Here is a 21,428-nt window from a genome sequence, read left to right on the forward strand (position 1 = left end):
GTTTCAAGCCAACAAAAGTAGCTCTTGCTTTAGACTGCTTAAACAAAATGCCATCTCTTATAATGTAACAAGGTAACTGTAGTCCATCACTTCTGCTAAGCAGAATAACCCAGAAAGAGGTATGGTATCTATCAACTTTTCAAATGCTGTTTACTGTACTCATTTTCTTTTCCTTCATAAAAAAAAGAGCTGAGAATTATTGAGGTGTCAGCCTAGGGTCTGCCAGTTTCATTGTTACTGTAAAATATCCACTTGCTTGCAGAAAGAGAGAATCTTTAATTTTGCAAATATTCTTCCATCAGTCTAATTAGGTCCTGGTAAATTTCCTGGGGTGCATCCTGTCCGAGGTAAAAATCCATATGATTGTAGTGTGGGATATCCTTGTAGTAAATAAGGTTGGCAACTTTAGGCAGCAGGTTTACAGTGTCCCTAGAATCTGCCACAACATCATGTCCTCCACTCCACATTGCTGTTGGGACCTTCATCTTACTGATATTGTACACAGGAGGTGTAAGCTAAATGAAGTGGGAGAGAAAGGAAGTAGGATGGGGAAAGAAATAGAGAGAACAATGTTAGGGAAATTAGTAAACTGTGAAATATTGAGCTAACTTTTCAAACTCTAATATGTCATATTGGGATTCACTTAATGATACATAAACATGAAACTATTGTACAGTCAGTTCTCTATTGCTGTGAAAATATATCCTAGAATAACAACTAAAAAATAAGAAAGACATGCTCTCATTATTTCAGAGACTGCAGTATTTGGTTGTATGGCTAGTTTGCTGTTAGGCCTGTTATGAGGCAGTGCATCATGGCAGAAGCACACGGCAGAGGAAAGTCTCCCCAATCATGATAGCCAGGGATCAGACAAAGTATGTTCATGCAATAATGTATTATGAAAATAGAGAACTGCCATACACTCCTAACTTGCATGTTGGAGCAGACACTTGAGGAAGAGTGTTTCTCTAAAAAGAAAGGGTTTCTCTTTCTGATGGAACTTGACCAAAGAGTGTGTCTTTTTCAATAGTTGGTGGGCAGGATAAATGTCTCCCTCACATGCAGGAAACTGGGCTCGGTGGCTCTTTTGACACTTGTGCATCAGCAGGCATTTCAGAGAGCATTTATACCAACACATAAACACGACCACTTGAAATATGCGTAAAGAGATTGATCTGTACATGGAAATAGTGTGGTGTAGGGCTAAACACCCAGCAAGCCTTCCCTTATGCATTCCTCTTTTAAATGACCAAGTACTCCAGTTAGTCTTGGGTGGGTCAGAAGACTCACCACAGCTACTCGGTAGCATCTGGACACAGTTCTAAAACTGGGCCAAATTTTTTTCTGGTACTTTGCTCTTTAGCTATGGAGAAAATACGTCTCCTTTGATTTTTGAAATGGCAAGAGCTGTTTAAGATAAGTCTCCATAAGAGGACTATTTTGCAAAGAGCCAATGAATGAAAATAGGAGTCTGAGCAAAATTGAGAATGAGCTGTAAAAAACAGAGTAGAGGGAAAGTCTGGTGACATTGCAGAAAACCAGAGCTTTCGTTTTGTTTTGTTGTTGTTGTTTTGTCCAGACAGGGTTTCTCTTTATAGCCTTGGCTGTCCTGGACTCACTTTATAGACCAGGCTGATCCATAAACCAATGCCTTTCTGAGTAGTGGAAAATCAGGCATTCATCACCATGCCTGGCTCCAGAGCTTTATTTTTTAAACCTAAAAGGAGTTAGTTTCTACTTGAAAATGAATAGCCAGCTACTGTAAATTGTTTCTCATTATTCACGATGTAGAATGAAGTTTCTTCTCCTTAAATTAAAATATTAAATCACTAATCTCCAATGTAAGGTTAAGTGATGTTCCAAGAATTTCTCACCTAACTCTACAGAATATTTGGTCTTAAAAATTTTGTTCCCTCCTTCCCTCCCTCTTTCTTCCCTTCCCTCCCTACCTCCTCCTTCCTTCACCTCCCATAACATACACTGAGTAAAGACCACATGAGCACACATTAAGAAGACAGCCATCTTTAAGCCAGAAAAAGAACCCTCCCTACAATCTAGCCTTGATTGCACCTTTACCATGAGCGCAGTACTTCCAGCACTTGGGTAGCATGGACAAATGTGAAGACCCCTATGGAAGCTTTTTTAATTTTAGCTCTATAGAATTCCGCTTGGTGCAGATCATGACAAGGAGAATGTGACTCTCAAGTTCTCTTCAGAGAGTAATATTCAGGAAGAGCTCACTGCTAAGTCATGTTTAGTGTCACTCTCAGTTGACGGGCTGGCACCTGTGAGACACTGGCAAACCTTCAGGATCAATGTCAGCTCAAAGTCCCTTAAGCTGGAATTCCTTTACTCCAGTGAAACTATGACTCTGCTAAGAAGGTAGTCATTGAGAAGATGGCAAGTCGAAAATGAAGATAAAAATTCGACTTTAAATGGTATCTGGTAACTTTTGCCAGGACTTTTTTAGTTTATTTTTAAATTGGCAGTGAGAAATTACATGTATTTGTTTAGAAATCATCCTTCCTTAGCAGGGTAGGCCCAATAGTGATTTATGTCGGTAATTACACCCTTATAATTTATAGTGTCATTAAGTGTCGTTGCGACTAAGGCTACTGCCTTTTAAATAGGCATAGTTCATCTTCTGTGTGAGTCTCCACCAAACGTTCCAAGTAAGGGACAATATCTGAACCATACATAGGATTTTTAGTCCATTTGTAAGGACAAAGATGAAGTTGATAGGTCTGACCCTACTTTCACCCGAGACTCCTAGCTCATAAGGTGAGGTCAGCGAACAAACCATGAGCTTGGTGGAACAAGGAAGGCAGTCATTAACAGAGACATGTCAGTCCGCCATAATGTGTGTTTGGTACGTACCCCTGTACCCAAGCCCGTGCACACTCAACTATAAGTTTGAGAGGATAACCAGATTTTTTAAAACATTAAAAACATAAAATTTCTATCTTGATTCTATCTATTCTTTGCAGTTTTGAAAAGACTATGACAATGGTTTTAGGTCAGTCTGCCATCAGAAAGTCAAAAGAATTACTGGGTCTCCCAATATAGGTAGAAAAATTAACAGCAACCAACAGCATATATAGTTTTTAGTGTAAGATATTCACAAAATTATCATCATTTTCATAGATGATCTTAAGACATATCTTAATATTACATTACCCTTCTGAGAGTGTCAGTTTTCCCTAGAAATGTCATTTTTTTTTTGATTGATATACCTTAAATGATCCATATACTGGGTCTTTTAAAAGTAATAAAGGACATCTTGATCTATTAAAGCAATGTTAGTTTTATTAGGTGAAGATCTGTTTTAGAAACAGGATCATGCTTTCTAATTCTATTTTTAAAACTGTTAATGAAATACTGACAGTCGTTTTGTTTTGTTTTGTTTTTCCTGTAAAGAAATGAGTAATGAAAAAAGTAGAGAAATACATTTTAGATCCAGAAATCTTTGTGTCATACTCTAGTTATTTGGCAATTTACTTCCTTGAGCTTCTAGAAAAAGAAGGGAAACAAAGTTTACCTCAAGGGACCATTGCGAGAATTAAGAACAATGACTCAGCACATGGTAACACCCAGGAAGCACCACAGGCTGGCAGCAGTGAGCAGCGCAGATCATGGCAAAGGGAAAATAATGACTACTTAAATATTTGAGAGAAGGCTGGTTCTCACAGGTTCCCTGCAGCATTCCACTGACTGTGATTAGAATTAGTATTATTTACCTGGTTAAAATGCATCATGTTCTGGTCAGCACTGCCCCAGTCAAAAGCTTGGAGTTGACCAGAATTGACAGCCTAAGATAAAACAAAAGTTAAAACACATTAAAATGACATAAAAAATGTACATTTAAAAGTGTCGGGCAAGAAATACACAAAGAAGGCTGATATTACGCCCACGCATTAGAACAGGAACCAAGTAATAAAAGCAGATACTGCTTCATAAAACCAATAGAAACTTTTATGCCCTGGCCCCATATCTTTGAATGAAAACCTGCAGATAACAATCTTCTCAAGTGCAACATTACACATTGGATTTCAGGAGTTTATATCTGCATGTGCATACAGAGGTTTTGGCCACACGTTTCCAACACCAAAAATGACTAAGGCTGTTATTAAACAACTTGGCACTTTACTGTCCATAAGCAAGTGCCCTTATGCTGTTAAAAATGCATTCCCTGTTAGTAAATGTTTTTTTATCATAACTAGGGGGAAAAACTCAGCAAATGTGGACTGCTTGCTGCTTTTGTGCAGCACCAAGCCACGTGTCATGCTGTGATTTAGAACCAGAAGCTAAGCTCTGGAAACAGTTTCAATGGCTTTACACTCTGGTGTTTAGACTTCAAATATATGACTATGTCAGACACTTATAGTTTCTTTGATTCTGTTATTGGCCACCTGTTATCCCCATTGAATTAAGGAGGCAGATACTTCAGATTTATATCAAGCCCTTAATTTAATTACCCTCAGAAGAATTTCTTTTTCTTTAGCCTGTATCTTATATTTTTCTCCACTCAGAGTTTTAATCCTATTAGTTTAAGTTTTTTAATTTCATAACATTATATACCTATTATGTTATTATATATAAAACATGATTAAAGTATATATATATATATACACACACACACACACAGACAGTTATGGAAGTAATATGTGTGTGTATGTGCATGTGTGTGTTATAAAAACCTGTCTTCAAAAACAAAAACCAAACCAAAACCAAAGCTCATGGAATTTTAGAAGTGAGAAACAACAGAATGTACCATTTAGAATCTGGAGTCTAGTGTCTCAGAAGACTGTTTTATACCAGGTTTGATTGATGACTCAGTCTGCTATGCAGGGCGAGGTATTTGTTAGGTGTGAAGCCAGCATTCCTCTAATCGGATTATGAGGTTAAGTAAAAGATGTGAATAAAGCATTCAACCTCAGGCAAGTGTGCAACAAAGCGCCTTTCACCCGAATCACTACAAGTCAAGTATGTTTTGTTTGAAATGCTTAAAACCAGCTGTGCCCTTGATTTCAGAAATTTAAAAAAAATATATATTTTTTTAATTTGGTAATATTTGCATGAAATTTTTTCAGTTGAGCATGCCTAATCTGAATATACCAATCCACTCTGCTCTAGAATCTAAAACATTTTTTAGTGTAAGTGCTGGATTAAAGATATTCATCCAAGCTGGGCACAGTGGTGCGTGCCTATAACCCTAGCACTCAGGGAGGCAGAGATAGGCAGATCTCTGCGAGTTCGAGGCCAGACTGATCTACATGAGTCCAGGACAGCCAATGTCACACAAAAAAAGCTCTATCTTAAAAAACACAAAACAAAACAAAACAAAAAAACCCAACAACAACAATAAGTAAATAAATAACTCAACCAGTTAGATCAGCATCAGCATGCTTGTCTTAGTTGTCTGTACATTTTGGACAAATGTGGTGTCCCCATCATCCCTTATTTCTGTAAAAGAGTCTCACTGTAGATGCATAAGGCATTGACTATAACATTTGTAGAACGGGGATGTAAATGCCCTAATAACGTTTTTGTATGAACCCAGCAAGGTGGAAGCAATCATATACGAAGAGCAAGAAGAGCATGCAGTAAGTGCTCAAGAACTGTGAACATGCTTTTGCATTTCCCGGGAGGCCAGGACCATGATTGGTTGCACCCATGTCCTCATCAGGAGCAGGTCCCATGGTTAGACCAGTCTTCACTCATAGGGACACAAACTCTATCACCCCAGAAGTAAAACTCCCAAACTTTCCAGAAATCTGCAATGGTTTTCATACTATCTTTAACTGATTCGCATTTGCAGCTTTAAAGCATATACAAGATATTAGTACATGTGTTAAAATGCAAGGAGAGTAAGAGTAATTACTCTCACTTCCTCTTGTACACAGATAGATGGGGTTATGCTTAATTTGGCCAATTCTTTAAAGGGAAAAGACAAAAAGACTAAACTGACTAATCAATAATGAAGGGAAAGTTACACAAATAATTCATACACACAGATGCCGTGGCTCAGAAAGTTATACAACTTAATAATGAACCTGGTCTATCTCGAGCTTACTGAATATTGAGTAACTTTATCAAGCAAAAATGTAACTGTGGGCAAACCCACGAACTATTCATCTGTTTTAATCCCTCCCTAGAATTTGCTTTGTCCAGAGTAAAACATTCTTTCTGCACTCTGAAATGCCCTATGGGCTAACTGGTAGATGAACAGGTCTTTCTGGAATAGGCTGTACTATTTTACATAAAGATGTATCAAAGCTAATGATTTCCCTGAAGAGGAAATACAGGTCTTCCTCAAAGGGAGCGAGGGAGGAACCTAAGGATGGAAATTCATTCAGATTATGTGGGAATCAGGCTCCAAAACCAGGCACTGAGGACAGGGAGAATAGAATAACATTAGAATAGAAGGGAGCAAAGGAGGAGCCGGTGTTGGTTGAAGAAGCATCCCCATGAAAGGCAGGTACCTGCACAGCCTGCATGGAGCTCGTTGGGACCACACCTCAGAGATTTTGTAGACATTTGGGTATGCCAGTCAGGGAGAGAGAAGATGTACCTGGGCCCAGTGCAGCATGTTCTGAACAGACGTTCCTGCAGGACTCTGTGCCATATAAACATCCAAGCGGCTCTGGAAAGACATCATGTCTCATCTAGAGGCTCCTCACAACACATGCGCAGACCTGTGAAAAACGCTTCAACTTTCTATTTATAATATCTATTTGTATCATTTATAATACTATCATTCTATTTATAACACTATATCCTCTTTAGGGAAAAATACATTCTATATCTTTCTGGACATATTAACCAAAGAAGTCCATCTTGAGGAACGTTTTCCTCCCGCAGCTTTGCTTTCTGTCCTTGATAATGATTCCCTTCAGCCCACAGAGGGTGTCCGACTGGTGGAATGCAGGAGGCTATGTATCCTTTCTTCCTAGACTCAAGCCTCACAGTGGCCCTCTTCTTTACTTTGTACATATAAGAGGACATTAAGATAAAGCTTTGAGGGGACAGAGAGATTGCTCTATGATTAAGAGCACTGACTGCTCTTTCAGAGGACCTAGGTTTGATTCCCAGCATCCAGATGAAGGCTCACAACTGTCTGTAAAGCCAGTTATGAGGGATCTGATGCCCCCTTCTGGGTACAGGGTACACAAACATATACATAAAATGAAAAAAAAAATAAATCTGAAAAAAAATGAATTTAAGAGAAAGCTTTGCTTACATAACATTAGAAACACACCTACATGGTTTCATTCATTGCTAGATTTAAAAAAAAATGTGTCAAATATTCTATAGGGCCTTTGAATGTTTGTAGGATGCAATTTCTCTAATAGATTTATTCTAGATAAGACTACCTTCCTTTTCTCACTTTTTAAATTTTTATGTTATTTTTATTAATTACAGTTTATTCACTTTGCTATTTCCACTTTTAAATTCATTTTTAAATACAGGAATTATTTTTCTACCAATGTGAGCATCAAAAACATTTTAACACTTTTCAAAAGTAACATCTATTTATGAGAAAGTCAAAACAACTGAAAAAAAAGTCAAAATTTTATGAATTGAGTTCAGAACATTTGTATTATTAGTAACAGAATTATTCTGAAGCTCCACAAAAGCTGAAGTGGACCTGTGGTTGTGCTTCACTGAAGTAACTGTTCTTCCTGATGTTTCAATATTCCATAATCTAGTTCTGCCTATTTTTTCATCTGCAGGACATTCATATATTCCCATGATTAGCAAGCTCAGTTTCACTGAAGAATTGACTTGAGAATATGGAAAGGCAGCATTGCAGGCACACTTTGCATAAAACAAGCCTTTATAAAAAGTTTTGAGCCTGATCACCAGCCCTTTAGTTTCCAAATACTCAGAAGGCTGAGACAGGACTTTCATGAGTTCAGGGCTTGTCTGGGCTACATAGTAAGTTCAAGGCCAGCCTGGGAAATTTAGTGAGAACCTTCTTTTTAAAAAAATAGAGGAAGAGCAGGCTCTTGGCAGAAGTCTGTGAGACAGATGGGGATCATCTTTAGCTGTGTGCCACCTCTGGTTTCAAACATAGTCCATGTCTAGCTAGGAAGTGAAGAGTGACTTCTGAAGTTTCCCCTCCTCATCCCTCAAGTTAGTTATTTATATTTTCAAAGGAAAAGGGCCCAATTATGCTAGAATAGAGGAAAAGAACCCATCTAAGCACCCTTGAATGCTTAGCTGTCACTGAAAAGCCAAATTTATCTCTTTCAATTAGGGTTGACCACAAGATAAGGATTTTCAAATTTCCCACGAATATGGAAAATTTATTAAGAACAAATACAATATGCAGATTCTAAAACCAGTTTCTGAGATTCCACTTCAGTAGTTCTGAAGTAGTCCTAACTCTTACAGAAATAAAGTGTTTTTTTAATGGTGAAATTTTAGTCATGGCAAGAATTAGAAGCTCTGAAAGCAAAATTTTATCAAAACATTTTTTTTAATTTTTTTTTTATAAACTGTAGTCAACTCTCAATCCTGGTTGGGGCCAGGAGGATACTAATTACATTCCAAAAGACAAAACAAGAGGCCATCTAATGTGGTTTCCATAAAATCCAAATTGAACTCTTACCCCATATGCAGCAAAACCATTGCATTCTGGGAAGGGATTACTTATACCTACCATGTTTAAGTTCTGGGGATCGAATCCACTGAGAGAAAACAGGAAGTTGCTGCATGCAGGATAGAATATCTTCCGGTTGCAAACTTTGGTCGCAATGAATTGTTCAAACAATGTGTGAGTGGAGAACATTTTGTCACCAAACAATACCTGCAAGAGGGGTGTAAAGGACCATTAAATGTGATAGACACGGATGTCAAGAGTGGAGAATGCTTGTTCATCCAGGCAAGGACTACACAGGAGGTGAAACCATGAAGTCTGTAAAATTTTGTCTCTGCAGTACTCTTACTGTCCTGATAATTTTTATGACAGTCTTTCATTGGGATATTGAGATTATGTTCCCTTAGAGAACAGCTGGCACAGGAATTGGTAAATTAGTCCTACATAGTTCTAGAATCTCTTTCTTACAACTTAGGAAGAATTTAGTTCCTATTTTCCAGTTTAGTCCCAAAATTTTCATAACTGTAAAATGGAAAAAAATTGGCATATCCTAAGCAGAATCATTGCGAAGTTAGGTCACAGTTGAGGAACACCCAATGGAGTTCCTAGAACCTAGCAAACAGTTTCGGAACAGCAGCTCTTTCTAAGTGGTAACTGAAATATGCCATGAGCCTTTCTTTTCATGACCTTTTAACACTCCCCCAGAAACAAAAGCTCTACCATAAGTAGTGAAACTCTACTAATGAAATTTCAGGCAAGGCTGCAAATATGTTCGTTGAGTATACCTGTTGCATTCTAGAAATCTATCATATCACAACAAGAGAAAATATTGAATCCCTGTGTGTTAGTCAGATTTTGCTTTGATTTCATCATAGTAAATTCCATATTATTAAGTTACAGAGGAGGTGAAAAGACCAATTTTAGTTCTAAAAAAGTTTTAGAAACAACTATTGACTATGCAAATTGGCACAAGCTGGGCACAGTAGCAGGCACCTTTAACCGTAGCACTCAGGGAGGCAGAGCAAGACAGATCACTGTGAATTAACAGTCTGCCTGGTCTACAAAGAGAGTCCAGGACAGCCAGGGATACACAGAGAAACTCTGTCTCGAAAACAAAAGAAAAACAAAAACAAAAAGAACCAAAAAGGAAAAAAACAAAAAACAAAACAAAAAAATGAACAAACAAAAACAAAACAAAAAAAAACTGGCACAGACTTTTTTTTCTAAAATCATTTATTCACTGACTATTGCAACAACAACAAAAACAATAATAGTGCACATTTATTTTTATTGCAGTAATGTCCTATAAGCTCAGTAAATTTCTACATGGTATAACTTACTTTAATTCTGAGTTTGAAAAAAAACTGTTTTCTATTAAAGAATTGAAGGGAATTCCCACTTAATAGAATATTTATTAGTCTTTGAAACCTCAATATAATATATAAGATACTATAATCGAATTAATATGTTTTTTTTCTGTCAAAGAAGAGGAAGACAGAGGGGAGAAAGAAATGATAACTAGGAGAGCAGGAGGAGAAGAAAGAGGAATTAGAGCAGGATGGGGAGAAGGAGGAGGGGAAAGAGAAAGAAGGGAATGAAAGAGAAGGAAGAATGGCATTCAGTTAAACTCGTTCAAGTTTCTCAATTCTTTAGGCAATAATAGGCCATTGCAGATATCATCTAGTTCATTCTGTCCTGTTCTTCATTTTGCCATGATTAATATGCAATACTAGTAATTACTCTACTTACCAAACTGTAACTCTACATAACTGTCCCCATCCCCATCATTATTTAATAATTGTAGCAACATGTATTCACAGTGTGAACTTCAGTTTTAAATGAGAGAGGCCCAGACAAAACACCACAACCATCCAAACTGTAATCACTAAACATAAGCAAAAACCATCACCTTCCTTTAGTTGCCCAATAAGAATAATATTGAGGTTCTGGCTCTAGTGTCTAATAGCAGGATGATTTGAGATATGTTGCTCAGCTTATCTGAAGCGCAATATTTTATTTTAAGAAATGAAAACAACGTTAGCAATCGAGTAAAGCAGGGAAAGTAAAAAGAGAAAAGGTTAGGTATAAACTGCAGATTCAAAAGAAAGTATAGAATCAAGAACAAAAAGAAAAAAATGCCCAGAGGCAGGGTGGGATGTGGAAGGGAGTAGCAGTAACTGAGTGCCAAATGCTGTGCACTGACATCTAAATAAGCTTGATTAATACGTTAACATCTTATGCAATATGTGATGAGCCTGCTATTGGCCAGGAATGATGCTTGCACATATTATCTCAATGAAGGTCCTAGCATGGCAAATTCTACCCACTTTATAGACGTTAAAAGCACAATTTAGGATGACTGAATAGCTTACTCACAGCCACAAAGGGCAGGAAGCAGATGCCTAACTCTATGCAACTCTAATCCCTATACCTGTCTTTAAGTGGATGGAACTAAATTGAATGAGAACAATGAAGCAATCCCAAGAACAAATACTGCCAATGAAAAATCACTACATGGAACATTTTCTGGAATAGTTCATGTGGTAGGTACAACTAAAAACCTCTGAATTTTTAAAGATTAAAGTTCTTGGGTTGGAGAGATGGCTCAGTGGTCATGAGCACACAGAGAGGCAGAGAGTTTGTTTCCCAGGACCCGTGTCAGAAATACAAAGATCAGTCATCGCTAACCACAAACAACTAGATGTCCAACATTGGTACCCTAAAAGAATTGAGTGAGCTCATTGATGCAGAATATTGATACAGAATAATAAATAGAGACCTGAACAGGTCAAAAACAGCTAACCATAGAAACTGATGAAGAACAGTTTCTCATCAAAGAAAAGCTCATGACCAATGCCTTCATTGGTGAATTCTAAGCATCTACAGAAGCGCTAACACCAAAATTTCTAAAATTATTTAAAGTGAAAAAGAAGGTCTTCCAAATTCATTCTATGAAGCCAATATGATCATGATACCCAAAACAGACAAGGAAACAAAACTAGAAAATTACAGACAAATATCCGTGATGAAAAGATAGAATTACCCTTCGTACAAAGCCTAGTAAACCAAATACAACACATTGAAAAGATAATTTATACCAATTAAATGGAATTCATCAAAAAAGATTCACAGGCCAAAATATGCAGATGAAAAAGGTATAATATAACAGATCAACAAAATGAAAGACAACAATAACAACAGCAGCAACAACAACAGCAGGGAACAAAAGCCTACCAAACTAATATATTATTGGTCTGGCGACATGTCTCAGCAGGTAAGGGCACTTGTTATTTAAGCCTAGTGACCTGAATTTGATCCCTGTAACACATGACATGTTGGAAGGAGAGAACCAACTCCACAAAATTGTCCACAAACCAACCCACCTGCAATTCATGTCAAAATGACAGGTGGTTGCTTCACGATAGTTAGAAAGCCTCTTATCAAAAGTCCTACTGATAAGAGGCACTGAAGATGTGAAAAGGAACTGAAGTTGAAACGGGAATAGGATTCCTCAGAAATATCAAGTCAGGTCTCACTTTAGCTGTGTGATTGGGAGAGATGTTCCATAGACAGAGATGAAGATACTGGGGCAGAAGGCATCAGGACCCTGAGTTCAGGGTCACAGCACACTATCAGCAAACTTTCACGCACCCCTCGATCACCTTTGACATCACTGTTTGAATATCTGTTTAAACATGCCACATGTCTTTTCCCATTATCTGTGGAAACAGGGAGATTTATAGCTCCTTCCCGTTTAAACCTGAAGAGTCCACATACCTTGACAGCTTGCCTGGAAAGGGTGGTTAATGTTTTCATAGGACTTCGAGTGTATTTTACTGTGACCACTGGAGCTAGTGCAAAAAATATCTTAATCTTTTTAGCCAGTTCTGGATTTGTAGAGAATGCTATGAATGCTGCAGGGAAAGAAGGTATTAGCTCACACAAACTTCCAATTATCTCTTCATTGCAAATCACTATAAAGATAGCTATATTGAAAACAAAAGAAAAGAAAATGTGAGTACTATTTATGGGGAAGAATTTTTAAATTTCTTAAGGATAGCCCCAACTCTTGTGGAAAGTAACTGTGCATGTAGAGAGAGTATTGGGAGTTTCGGTGACATTCTGTGGAGCATGTATATTAAACCTGAGGAACCATGTTGGCTTGATCTTGATACAATATAAAATCAAGCTACCGTCTTGGCATCTAACTCACTAACTGTGAAAGTTACCTTCTTTTATGAATCTCATTTTCTTCACTATGTAAGTGAGGACAGCAATCTACAGAGGACTGTTCTATGATATATATGAGATTATGTAAGCATCTACATACTTTCATATACATTAAAGTATTACATAGAGAAACATAAAAATGAATCTTAAAGTGAGGCTTGGTATTTTCACCATTTGGAAAAAAAAATCTCCTGAATTTAATAATCTAAGAAATATGGATATTATGGTCTCAAATGTTTGTGAGAGGCCTGAGATGTCTCATTGCTCTTTCATCAAGAAAAACCACACTGATTACAGCATAAAATCAGTTCCATAATCCTATGTTTTTGCTTCAGTGTCCTTCTCTTGACTGTGAGAGATTCCAGGAGGAAAAGGGCTCCATGTTTATCTTTGTTTCTTCAGAATATAACTTGGGATCTCTATGTTTGCTGGGAACACAAATTAAGTCCTGTCAACCTCTAAACTGAGTGTCGGGACAAATTTCTCATGGTCATCCTTGTTTTATTTGCTCTTCAGAACCTACCTAGAGGTTTCTCAAAGTTCCCAAACTAGAGACTACAGACTAAACTAGAGCAAAACACACAACCTGACCCCTCCCACAAACACAGAAGGAAATCGTTGATTCTGATTGCATCTTCCCCAAACACACCTATGGTGGTTCCCTGTGAGTGGCCCACATAGAAGAGCTCCTTCTGTCCACTTTTCTCTAGGATTAGATTGATCGTGGCTGGAAGATCATATTTAGCCATCTCATCCAAACTGCCAAAGAAAAGGAACAACGGAATTAGAAATGATATGTGGCTGTTTGCAAACAATCCTTGCAGCCGTAGATACTCGGCTTTGGCTCTACATGAGAGGGTAAGAGCAGTGTACGTCAGGACAACTTCTCATGTTGCCGTCTTCATTGCAACGGCAACACTGTCAGGTGACTGGAATAAGAGGAGCCTGATGCCAAAACCTCTGATAATGTTTCCGTGAGGCTCAGTCACATTCCACATATCCCAGAGAAGATTTAGGAAATGCTGGCTTCCAGAAAGAATTCAGGAATGAGGCCACGGAACCACCGGCCTTAGTGATCTCCGTGGAGGAAGTGCAAGCCTTGCCCCTGTGACTCAGCATGTCAGGCTTCAGGAGCAGCTCTCTGCCACTTGGCCGCCTTTCGGTCAGTCCACAGGGACACGCTCCCACTCCACCCGACCCTCGTCAGTCACACCAGGAAGGAAACGGCTTAAAAACAAGCATCGAAGCTCTAACTAGAACGTTTCTCCTGAGATGGATGGGCGAGGAAATTCTAGTTTGCTTTTTGCAAATCCCTTGGGGTGCGTTTGGACAGAGAAGGGGAACCAAGAAGAATTTATGCTTCTAAGTGAGTGAACATTTCATTCACGAACAGGCTCCTCTCACCTGAAGGCCCAATACTGAGGTGAGTCTGGCGACAGTGTCAGGTGTTTTCTGGACCAGGTGTTTCCTCGGCTGTTCCCCAGCCACACGTCGTAACCGCTATCGGCTAGAACAAAAGCCAAGCTGTTGTTGGGCAGGTTGCAAATCCAATTACCAGCGGATGCAATTAAGCCATGCTGCAGATACACGACTGCCTTCGGAACTGAAAAACACAGACAACAACGGTTTCCTACCTGACCCCCTCAGCCTGCTCACACACTCTGCGTTCTGACTTCTTCACACATAAGCAAGGTTAAGAGGGGGGATTTTGCACCAGGTAAGCTAGAATCCAGTCTTTCAGGGACTCTTTCCTTGGATATGCAGCTATATCGTACTTGCCTTATTTATAAAGTGAAGATTATAAATGAAGTAATATGTCACATAGGTGTTTGTTGGAGCCAGAGTTTTCTGGTTCAAAATCTACCTTGCTATGTCGATTATTCACATTATTTACATATTGAAGAGTAATAGCAAGTGACCTCTCAAAGGGGAGATTTAAGAATTCAATATTGGAGGATAGGGATTTTTAGAGCTCAGACTCAGAGCAGCTGGTTCTCTTGCAGAGGACCCGGGGTTAGATTCTCAGTACCCACAAAGGCAGATCACAAGCACATGTAACACCAGGACCAGGGTAATCTGAGCTATCCTCTGGACTCTAGAGGCACCAGACACACATGTGGGGCATATTTGCAGGCAAAATATTCATATATAAAAAATTAAAATAAATACATTTAATCAAAAGAAGCATCTTATTAAAACTCTTAGGCTTTACTGGAATAATTCAAGCGATAATGAAGCTGACTGGTGTTCAGCACGTGTTCAATAAATGGCAGTTTTATTATCATTGGAAACAGTAAAGTGTTTTTCCACAAAGCAAAGAGCTGGAAAGAGCTCTTCAACGAAGTGTGAGGACAGCGTTAATAGGATCACCCTTTCTTTTTTCTAAATTATAAGTATTTATTTTTATTAATTACAATTTATTCACTTTGTATCCCAGCTGTAGCACCTTCCCTCATCCCTTCCCAAACCATCCTCCCTCCTTCTTGTCCTCCCTTGCCCCTCTCCAAGTCCACTGATAGGGGAGGTCTTCCTCCCCTTCCATCTGACCCTAGCCTATCAAATCTCATCAGGACTGGCTGTATTGTCATCCTCTGTGGCTTGGTAAGGTTGCTTCCCCCTCAGGGGGAAGTGATCAAAGAGCCAGCCACTGAGTTCAAGGATGATACTTTCCCTTTTCTTCTTTTTTACAATTATTTTTTTATTTTTTTTATATTAATTACAGTGTATTTACTTTGTATCCCAGCTGTAGTCCTCTCCCTCATTCCCTCCCAATCCCATCGTCCTAGGCCACAGAGGAGGACATTGCAGCCAGTCCTGGTGAGACCTGATAAGCTAGGGTCAAATGGAAGGGGAGGAGGACCTCCGCTATCAGTGGATCATATTTTCTTAAGAGAATAAAAGCACACTGACTTGCATGGAGACGTGGTTTTACATACAGTTCACCTCAGTTACCGTGTATCATAATGGAAGAGATTATGTCCAAACCTGGATTTGAATCTCATTAAAGCTAAGAATGTCCAGGTTATACAGGTTTGGAAGGCAAACTGATAGATTTTGGTGACTGCTTTTAGGATGTCAGTGAGACAACAAGGCAAGGATGCCTCCTGAGCTTCTAAACTATGGAGGTGCTATTGTGATGAGGACATAGTTCTCTTTATTTGGGAATGTTGTTTTTATTGGAGTGACAAAGGCATGGAGAAAGGGAAAGTCCATTTGACAGTATATATAAAATAGACAGTATATATGCTGTCTGCTTGACAGTATATATAAAAATAGGAAAAGGTTTTTAAGAGTTGTGTGAATTAAATAAAGGTAGGGACACATTTTCTTCTCTGATAGAAAGGACTATGACCTATCACCAGGTGAAAGCTTTCCAGGACATGTAGGCATTTCTATCTCAGGCCTTTTAATTTCAAAACAAAGTAAACCATACCTGTTTTCTCTGAGCTTCCTTTCCCATGAGGAATCCGGTAAGTTCCAAGGATATAACCATCCTCTGTTACAACATCGTACTTCTCATAAGGATAGCCCCAGTAAGAAATAATTTGACTCTGAAAAGCATACACCCATAACTCAGTTTTCTCTTTGTGTGTATACTGCAATATAGCCCATTAACTATCAATCTACTGCTCACCAATGTGTGCAATAGACAACAGCAAAGAGCAGGAGAAATTATAACAGCTTGGGAAGCATTTCAGGATGGGACTGGAGGCAAAGGGGTAACATAATGGTGGAGGGACTCAACATTATCATCTTCAGGCCAGTGTCTAAGATGCTTGTGGGCTTAGTGCTTCAACCACAAGTAGTTCATTCCTAAGATGTTTTGGCAACACGACATGTAAAGACTTGGCTAAGGAGGGAAACCGCAGGCAATTGGGAAGCATCTTGTGGCTAATGACAAGTGAGCTCCTATCAATTTGACTGCAAAGGAATATGGAAGGAAGTGGTCATTAGAATCCAGGAAGATGAAGGGAAAGGCTATATCAAGGGAGATAGCTGACTAAGCTGACTACCCAAACTAGAGCAAGGACAATTGCAAAACAAAAACAAACAAAGAAGTAAGGAACCTTGATCTTACTCTTCTCTTTCTTTATACCCTATGCTCAGGATTTCCATTGGCTAATTGGATATATAAATGTGTGTGTGTGTGTATGTGTGTGTGTGTGTGTGTGTGTGTGTGTGTGTATACATACACATTTACAAAGTTTGAGAGAGGTTTAAATGCATTCCTTATAGGCCAGCCTTTTGGACAGAAAGGAAATAAAGAAACACAGTATGAGTTAGAAGGTCATCGGAAACCACCCTATCCACAGTCATGCATGGAAGAAGAAACAAATGCTACAAGGTATATGCTTACTCTACTTCATCAATCCTGCTGAGGAGTGTTTATGATAGAACTCATAAACATTTATAGTTAAGGATATTGAAGATCAGCAAAATTAGTGATTTATCCAAGATAATGTTAGGGAGAGACGAATGATTGATTAATGAAAGAGTAATTTTAGTTGCAAAGTCAATACTTTTATCACAGGGTTACACATTTTCTCGTAGGAGGCACACAGTGTATGTATAAGTTATGCTGTTACTCAGAATAGCTTAAAAGCCCAGTTTCTGAAGACACACTGCATGGCATGGTATGTCTGCTGTTCCATTCATTAATCTTATTATCAGGAAGCACAGAGCGGACATTTGTCCTCCACCTTTCTAACATATCACTAATATCACTATTCCAATTCACTGCCGGCATGAATTTCTTTAAAGATATGCAAACCAATCTTGGCTTATTGAATTCCAAAAGAACACTGCTGTAGCTCACAAAATCATAAGGTGGATTACACAAAGCCCCAGAAAAAATTCAAGGGTATGTGCAGGAGATCACGAATGAATCTTGAGTTTTCTCTTCAGAAAGCTACCTCTAGGTGTGAGCTCAGACCACAAGGATTGTTGCTCCAATGTGGGTCAAAACTTTCAATTTCTAGGATTAATTAGTTTTGGTAAGGACCAAAAGAGAAAGTCCAGATTTAGAATTAGAGAAAATCTTAATATACAAATTATACCTAAAATGGTGACTATTGAATAATTCCTTGTATTAGTGTCTTCTTTTCAATGAATGACTTACTATGTTCATATTGGCTTCAGGATTTGTGATGCTTCTCTGCTTATAGCCGTGTAGGGGTCCATGGAGAAGCATACAGCATGCTGCTGCCAAAAGCCACCACATTTGGAGTGTGCCTGGGAAAGGAAATATCAGTGCACTTGTCATCAAGGAGAAATTTTGCAAAAGAAAAATTGGTGTGATTTTTTTTTAATAGGACTGCTGAGCAATATAGATGTCTAGGCTGTATTTTAACAAGCAACGCAGTGAGTTATTAAGGATTCATTCCATAAAAATCGCCAAATAGTAACCTTAGATAAGAAAAAGAAGTAGGGAAAAAGGGGTGGGAAGGAAGGGAAAAGATGTAAGAAAAAAAATCCACCAAGTCTTAAGTAGGTAATTGGATAGTAGAAATGATGGATAGCTAGATAAAAATGTATTGACTAATATGTTGTTCATAGAACATTGATTTTTTTCTAAGAATTGGATAAATTGCTTTGTTTTATCTTTTTATGAAGCCATGTAGGCTTATATTTTTCAAACACCTACTTTCCAACCTTTTCTCTACCTCCCTTTCCAACCCCCGACCGTAGGTAGATTAGAAGGAGAAGGGAGTTGTAGACCTTTTATCTACTTCCTGCTGATTTGGGTTGTGAGGTTCTTTGGGGATATACCAGTCTCAGTCCTCAGGATACCAGCAGCCCAGTCAAACAGCAAAGCAGCAAACCACAGCAGCAGCAGCAGCAAACAGCAAGCCACAGCAACAGTGGTGGTTCCACTTAGCAGAAGCAGCAAGACTCCACCCAAATGGCCCTGGTCTGCCAAAATGCCAAAACTCCACCAAAGCAGCACGAAAAGTTCTCTGGAGCCTTTCTCTCTTCGAAAACCGCCAAGCAACTTGGACAACTGCAAAGTGCAGAGACGGGACAAGCATTGTCTCGCTGTCTGTGGGCTTCTATTTAGCCCTTCTCCGAGTCCTCACAAGGATGTTTCCAGCTCAAGAAACCCACACCCCTCAAAGAAGGTAGTTTCCAGCTGACAAACATCACACGCCTTTTCATGGGGGCCGTTTTCTATGGGGTTGTTTTCCATAGGGAGGGGGGCGGAAACATATTTGCATATCCCACACGTGGGACCGAAACAAAGCACGTATTCACACATCACAACCGAGTTTCCAAACGAAGCAAAAACTTCCACTTCAAAGCCGTTTGACTTCCAGCGCCACCACAGTTACTCTGGTCCCATTATTTTGTATTATTTTTTTCCCCATTTTCCTGAATGTACTAGTAAGCCTTGACAATATCATTATGGAAATAAGTTTGTCAACGCGTATTACACACTTAAAAACATTTTAATCTTTCACTCAGTAATTTTATTTAAAAATATAGCTAAAAGAAAGATAAGGCATGTATTAAATATACTTTTTGATATATTTAACAGTATAATTTTACGTAAGATTAGCAAAATAAATTATTAATGAAGAAGAATAAAATTATTCAGCCATAAAGTGCAATGTTTAAAAGTCAATTTATAGCTGATTGAAGATCTTTAATATAAGTTCAGAAACTTTGAAACTGCTAGAAGAAAACACTTCAAGTTATTGGAACTGGCAAAAACAAACAAACAAACAAACAAAACAAACAAACAAAAAAAAAACCTCTCTGAAAAAAGTTTCAATTGCTAGCAAGTAATAGAAATGAGATTACATGAAACTAAAAAAGCTTCTACACAGCCAAGAAAATAGAGGAGAGGGACAGCCTATGGAATGTGAGTAAATCTCCATCAGCTGTACATCCTTCAAATGATTAGCATGCAGAATACATAAACTCAAAACCAATTACCAACCTCTCCCAAATAATTCAGTAAATGAACGAATGAATTGATCAGACAATTTTCTAAAAGAAGCTAATAAATAGATACAGAAATCTCAATATCCTTAGCTGTTAGGTAAATAAAAATCAAAACGACACATGGATTCCATACTACCTAAGCTGGAGCAGCCATCACTGAGAAAATAAATGACGGTAAATGCTGGTAAGGATGCCAGGAGAAACAGAACACAGAGAGACAATCCGTGAGTGAAGCCAATGTGAGATTCATGTGGAGAGCCCTTAAAGACTAGAACCAGAACCACCCACCACAGGGGGCCAGTGAGATGGTTTAGTACCAAACCTGACAACCTGAATTCAGTCCATGAGGCTCTTATAGGAAAGTAGATGGAGGCTGCCTTCAGGAACACGGGCTGTTTGTATGTGGTTCCACCACCAAAGCGGTCTCTCCCCAGCAGTCATTATCTACTTGTACTAAGGACCTATGCAACCTCTGTATCTCAGGTACTGACTCCTGAGCTGCTTGTAACGCTCTCATGCACCCCTTTCATCTCCCCTCATGAGTTTCTTGTCAGTGGTGTCATGGTCCTTCATGATTGTCCTGTGGGTCTCTCATGCAGTGCCTCCTGAGCTTTCTTTAACCCCTTGAGTCCCACCTTCTAAGTTCTTCATGAACCCCTAACCCTAACTCCTGAACTTTGTTTTTGTTTCTTCTTTTACAAGGGGATGTTAGAAACCCAGTCTTCCAAGGGTCTCTTGTAAGAGTTAAAGGTGCTCTAATTGGAAGAGAATAATTGCCATGGCCTGCTGGATTATAACAGTGTTTCACAAAGTATGCATACATACAAGATATATATGTATATAATATGTAACTCTATAACTTGATCAGAGTGTCACAGGTGCATACCATAAAGCTGATTTACTTGAGCATCATGACTTACAGTGTTAAAGCCTTGCAATCACAATACCATATAACTTTGTTTACTTTTCTATAGTTTTATTTGTCTTTAAAATGTTATTGTTTGAATTATGCCACTTAATCATACCATAACAGATTTTATAAGTAACATGCAGAAAAGCTAGTTTAGTTTTTCTTTATCTATAAGTTCATTTTCTTTAAAAATGCCTGTATAGTAAAAGAAAAGATCAAATGAAGTATGGCTTCTCACATCAGCACTCCCATTATTCACAGGTTGTTTTAGATAGAGACATCACTATTCAGGCAGCTCCAACAGTTCTACTTGAATTTGATTGAAAAAAAAAATCAGAACTGCTACCTCTGGTAACATTCTATAACAACATAAGACTGGCCTACTGCCCAAAGATATCCTTTTGCTAAGAAAGCCTATTTGTCTTCTTCTCTCTCTACTACAGCCAGGAGATGGCTTTCTCAGTGGCAAAGGAAGCTAATGATGAATTCTACACACACAAAAAAAGTTTTTTTCTGGCTCTTTTTCTCAGTGGTTATGGCAGCCTACAGATTTCAGATCTGATACTCGGCCTCAGAGAGCAGGGATGGCCATTAGACATGGCTACTGGGCTCTCAGTCCATCCCCACGCTCACTTCAGGTACATACCTGAGAGAGAATGCATTGGTTCTCTGTGTTCCTATTAACGTGTGACTCTTCCAGTCAGTTTAACTTCCTTCTCTATGTCATCTGGATCATAATTA

At 38.6% G+C, this 21,428-nt stretch overlaps 1 protein-coding gene across 3 annotated transcripts; it reads right to left on the reverse strand.

The window, feature by feature from the left end:
- Positions 1-275: 275 nt before the first annotated feature.
- On the reverse strand, positions 276-18,053 carry Lipk (lipase family member K). 3 transcript variants are annotated; one of them, XM_055613989.1, is made up of 9 exons: positions 17,952-18,053; positions 16,266-16,383; positions 14,237-14,339; positions 13,482-13,591; positions 12,380-12,516; positions 8,666-8,812; positions 6,572-6,643; positions 3,738-3,809; positions 276-515 (listed from the first exon to the last, which is right to left on the reverse strand). In XM_055613989.1, exons 1-9 carry the CDS (start codon positions 18,051-18,053, stop codon positions 276-278), a joined length of 1,101 nt encoding a protein of 366 aa, XP_055469964.1. The 3 variants fall into 3 exon arrangements, with proteins under 3 accessions (XP_055469964.1, XP_055469962.1, XP_055469961.1); XM_055613987.1 differs by having other exon boundaries at positions 14,237-14,435; XM_055613986.1 differs by having other exon boundaries at positions 14,237-14,435; positions 16,266-16,404.
- Between the last annotated feature and the right edge of the window lie 3,375 nt (positions 18,054-21,428).

The sequence above is a fragment of the Psammomys obesus genome, unplaced genomic scaffold, assembly GCF_907164565.1.
Source record: "Psammomys obesus unplaced genomic scaffold, mPsaObe1.curated_primary_1811, whole genome shotgun sequence".
NCBI lineage: Eukaryota > Metazoa > Chordata > Mammalia > Rodentia > Muridae > Psammomys > Psammomys obesus.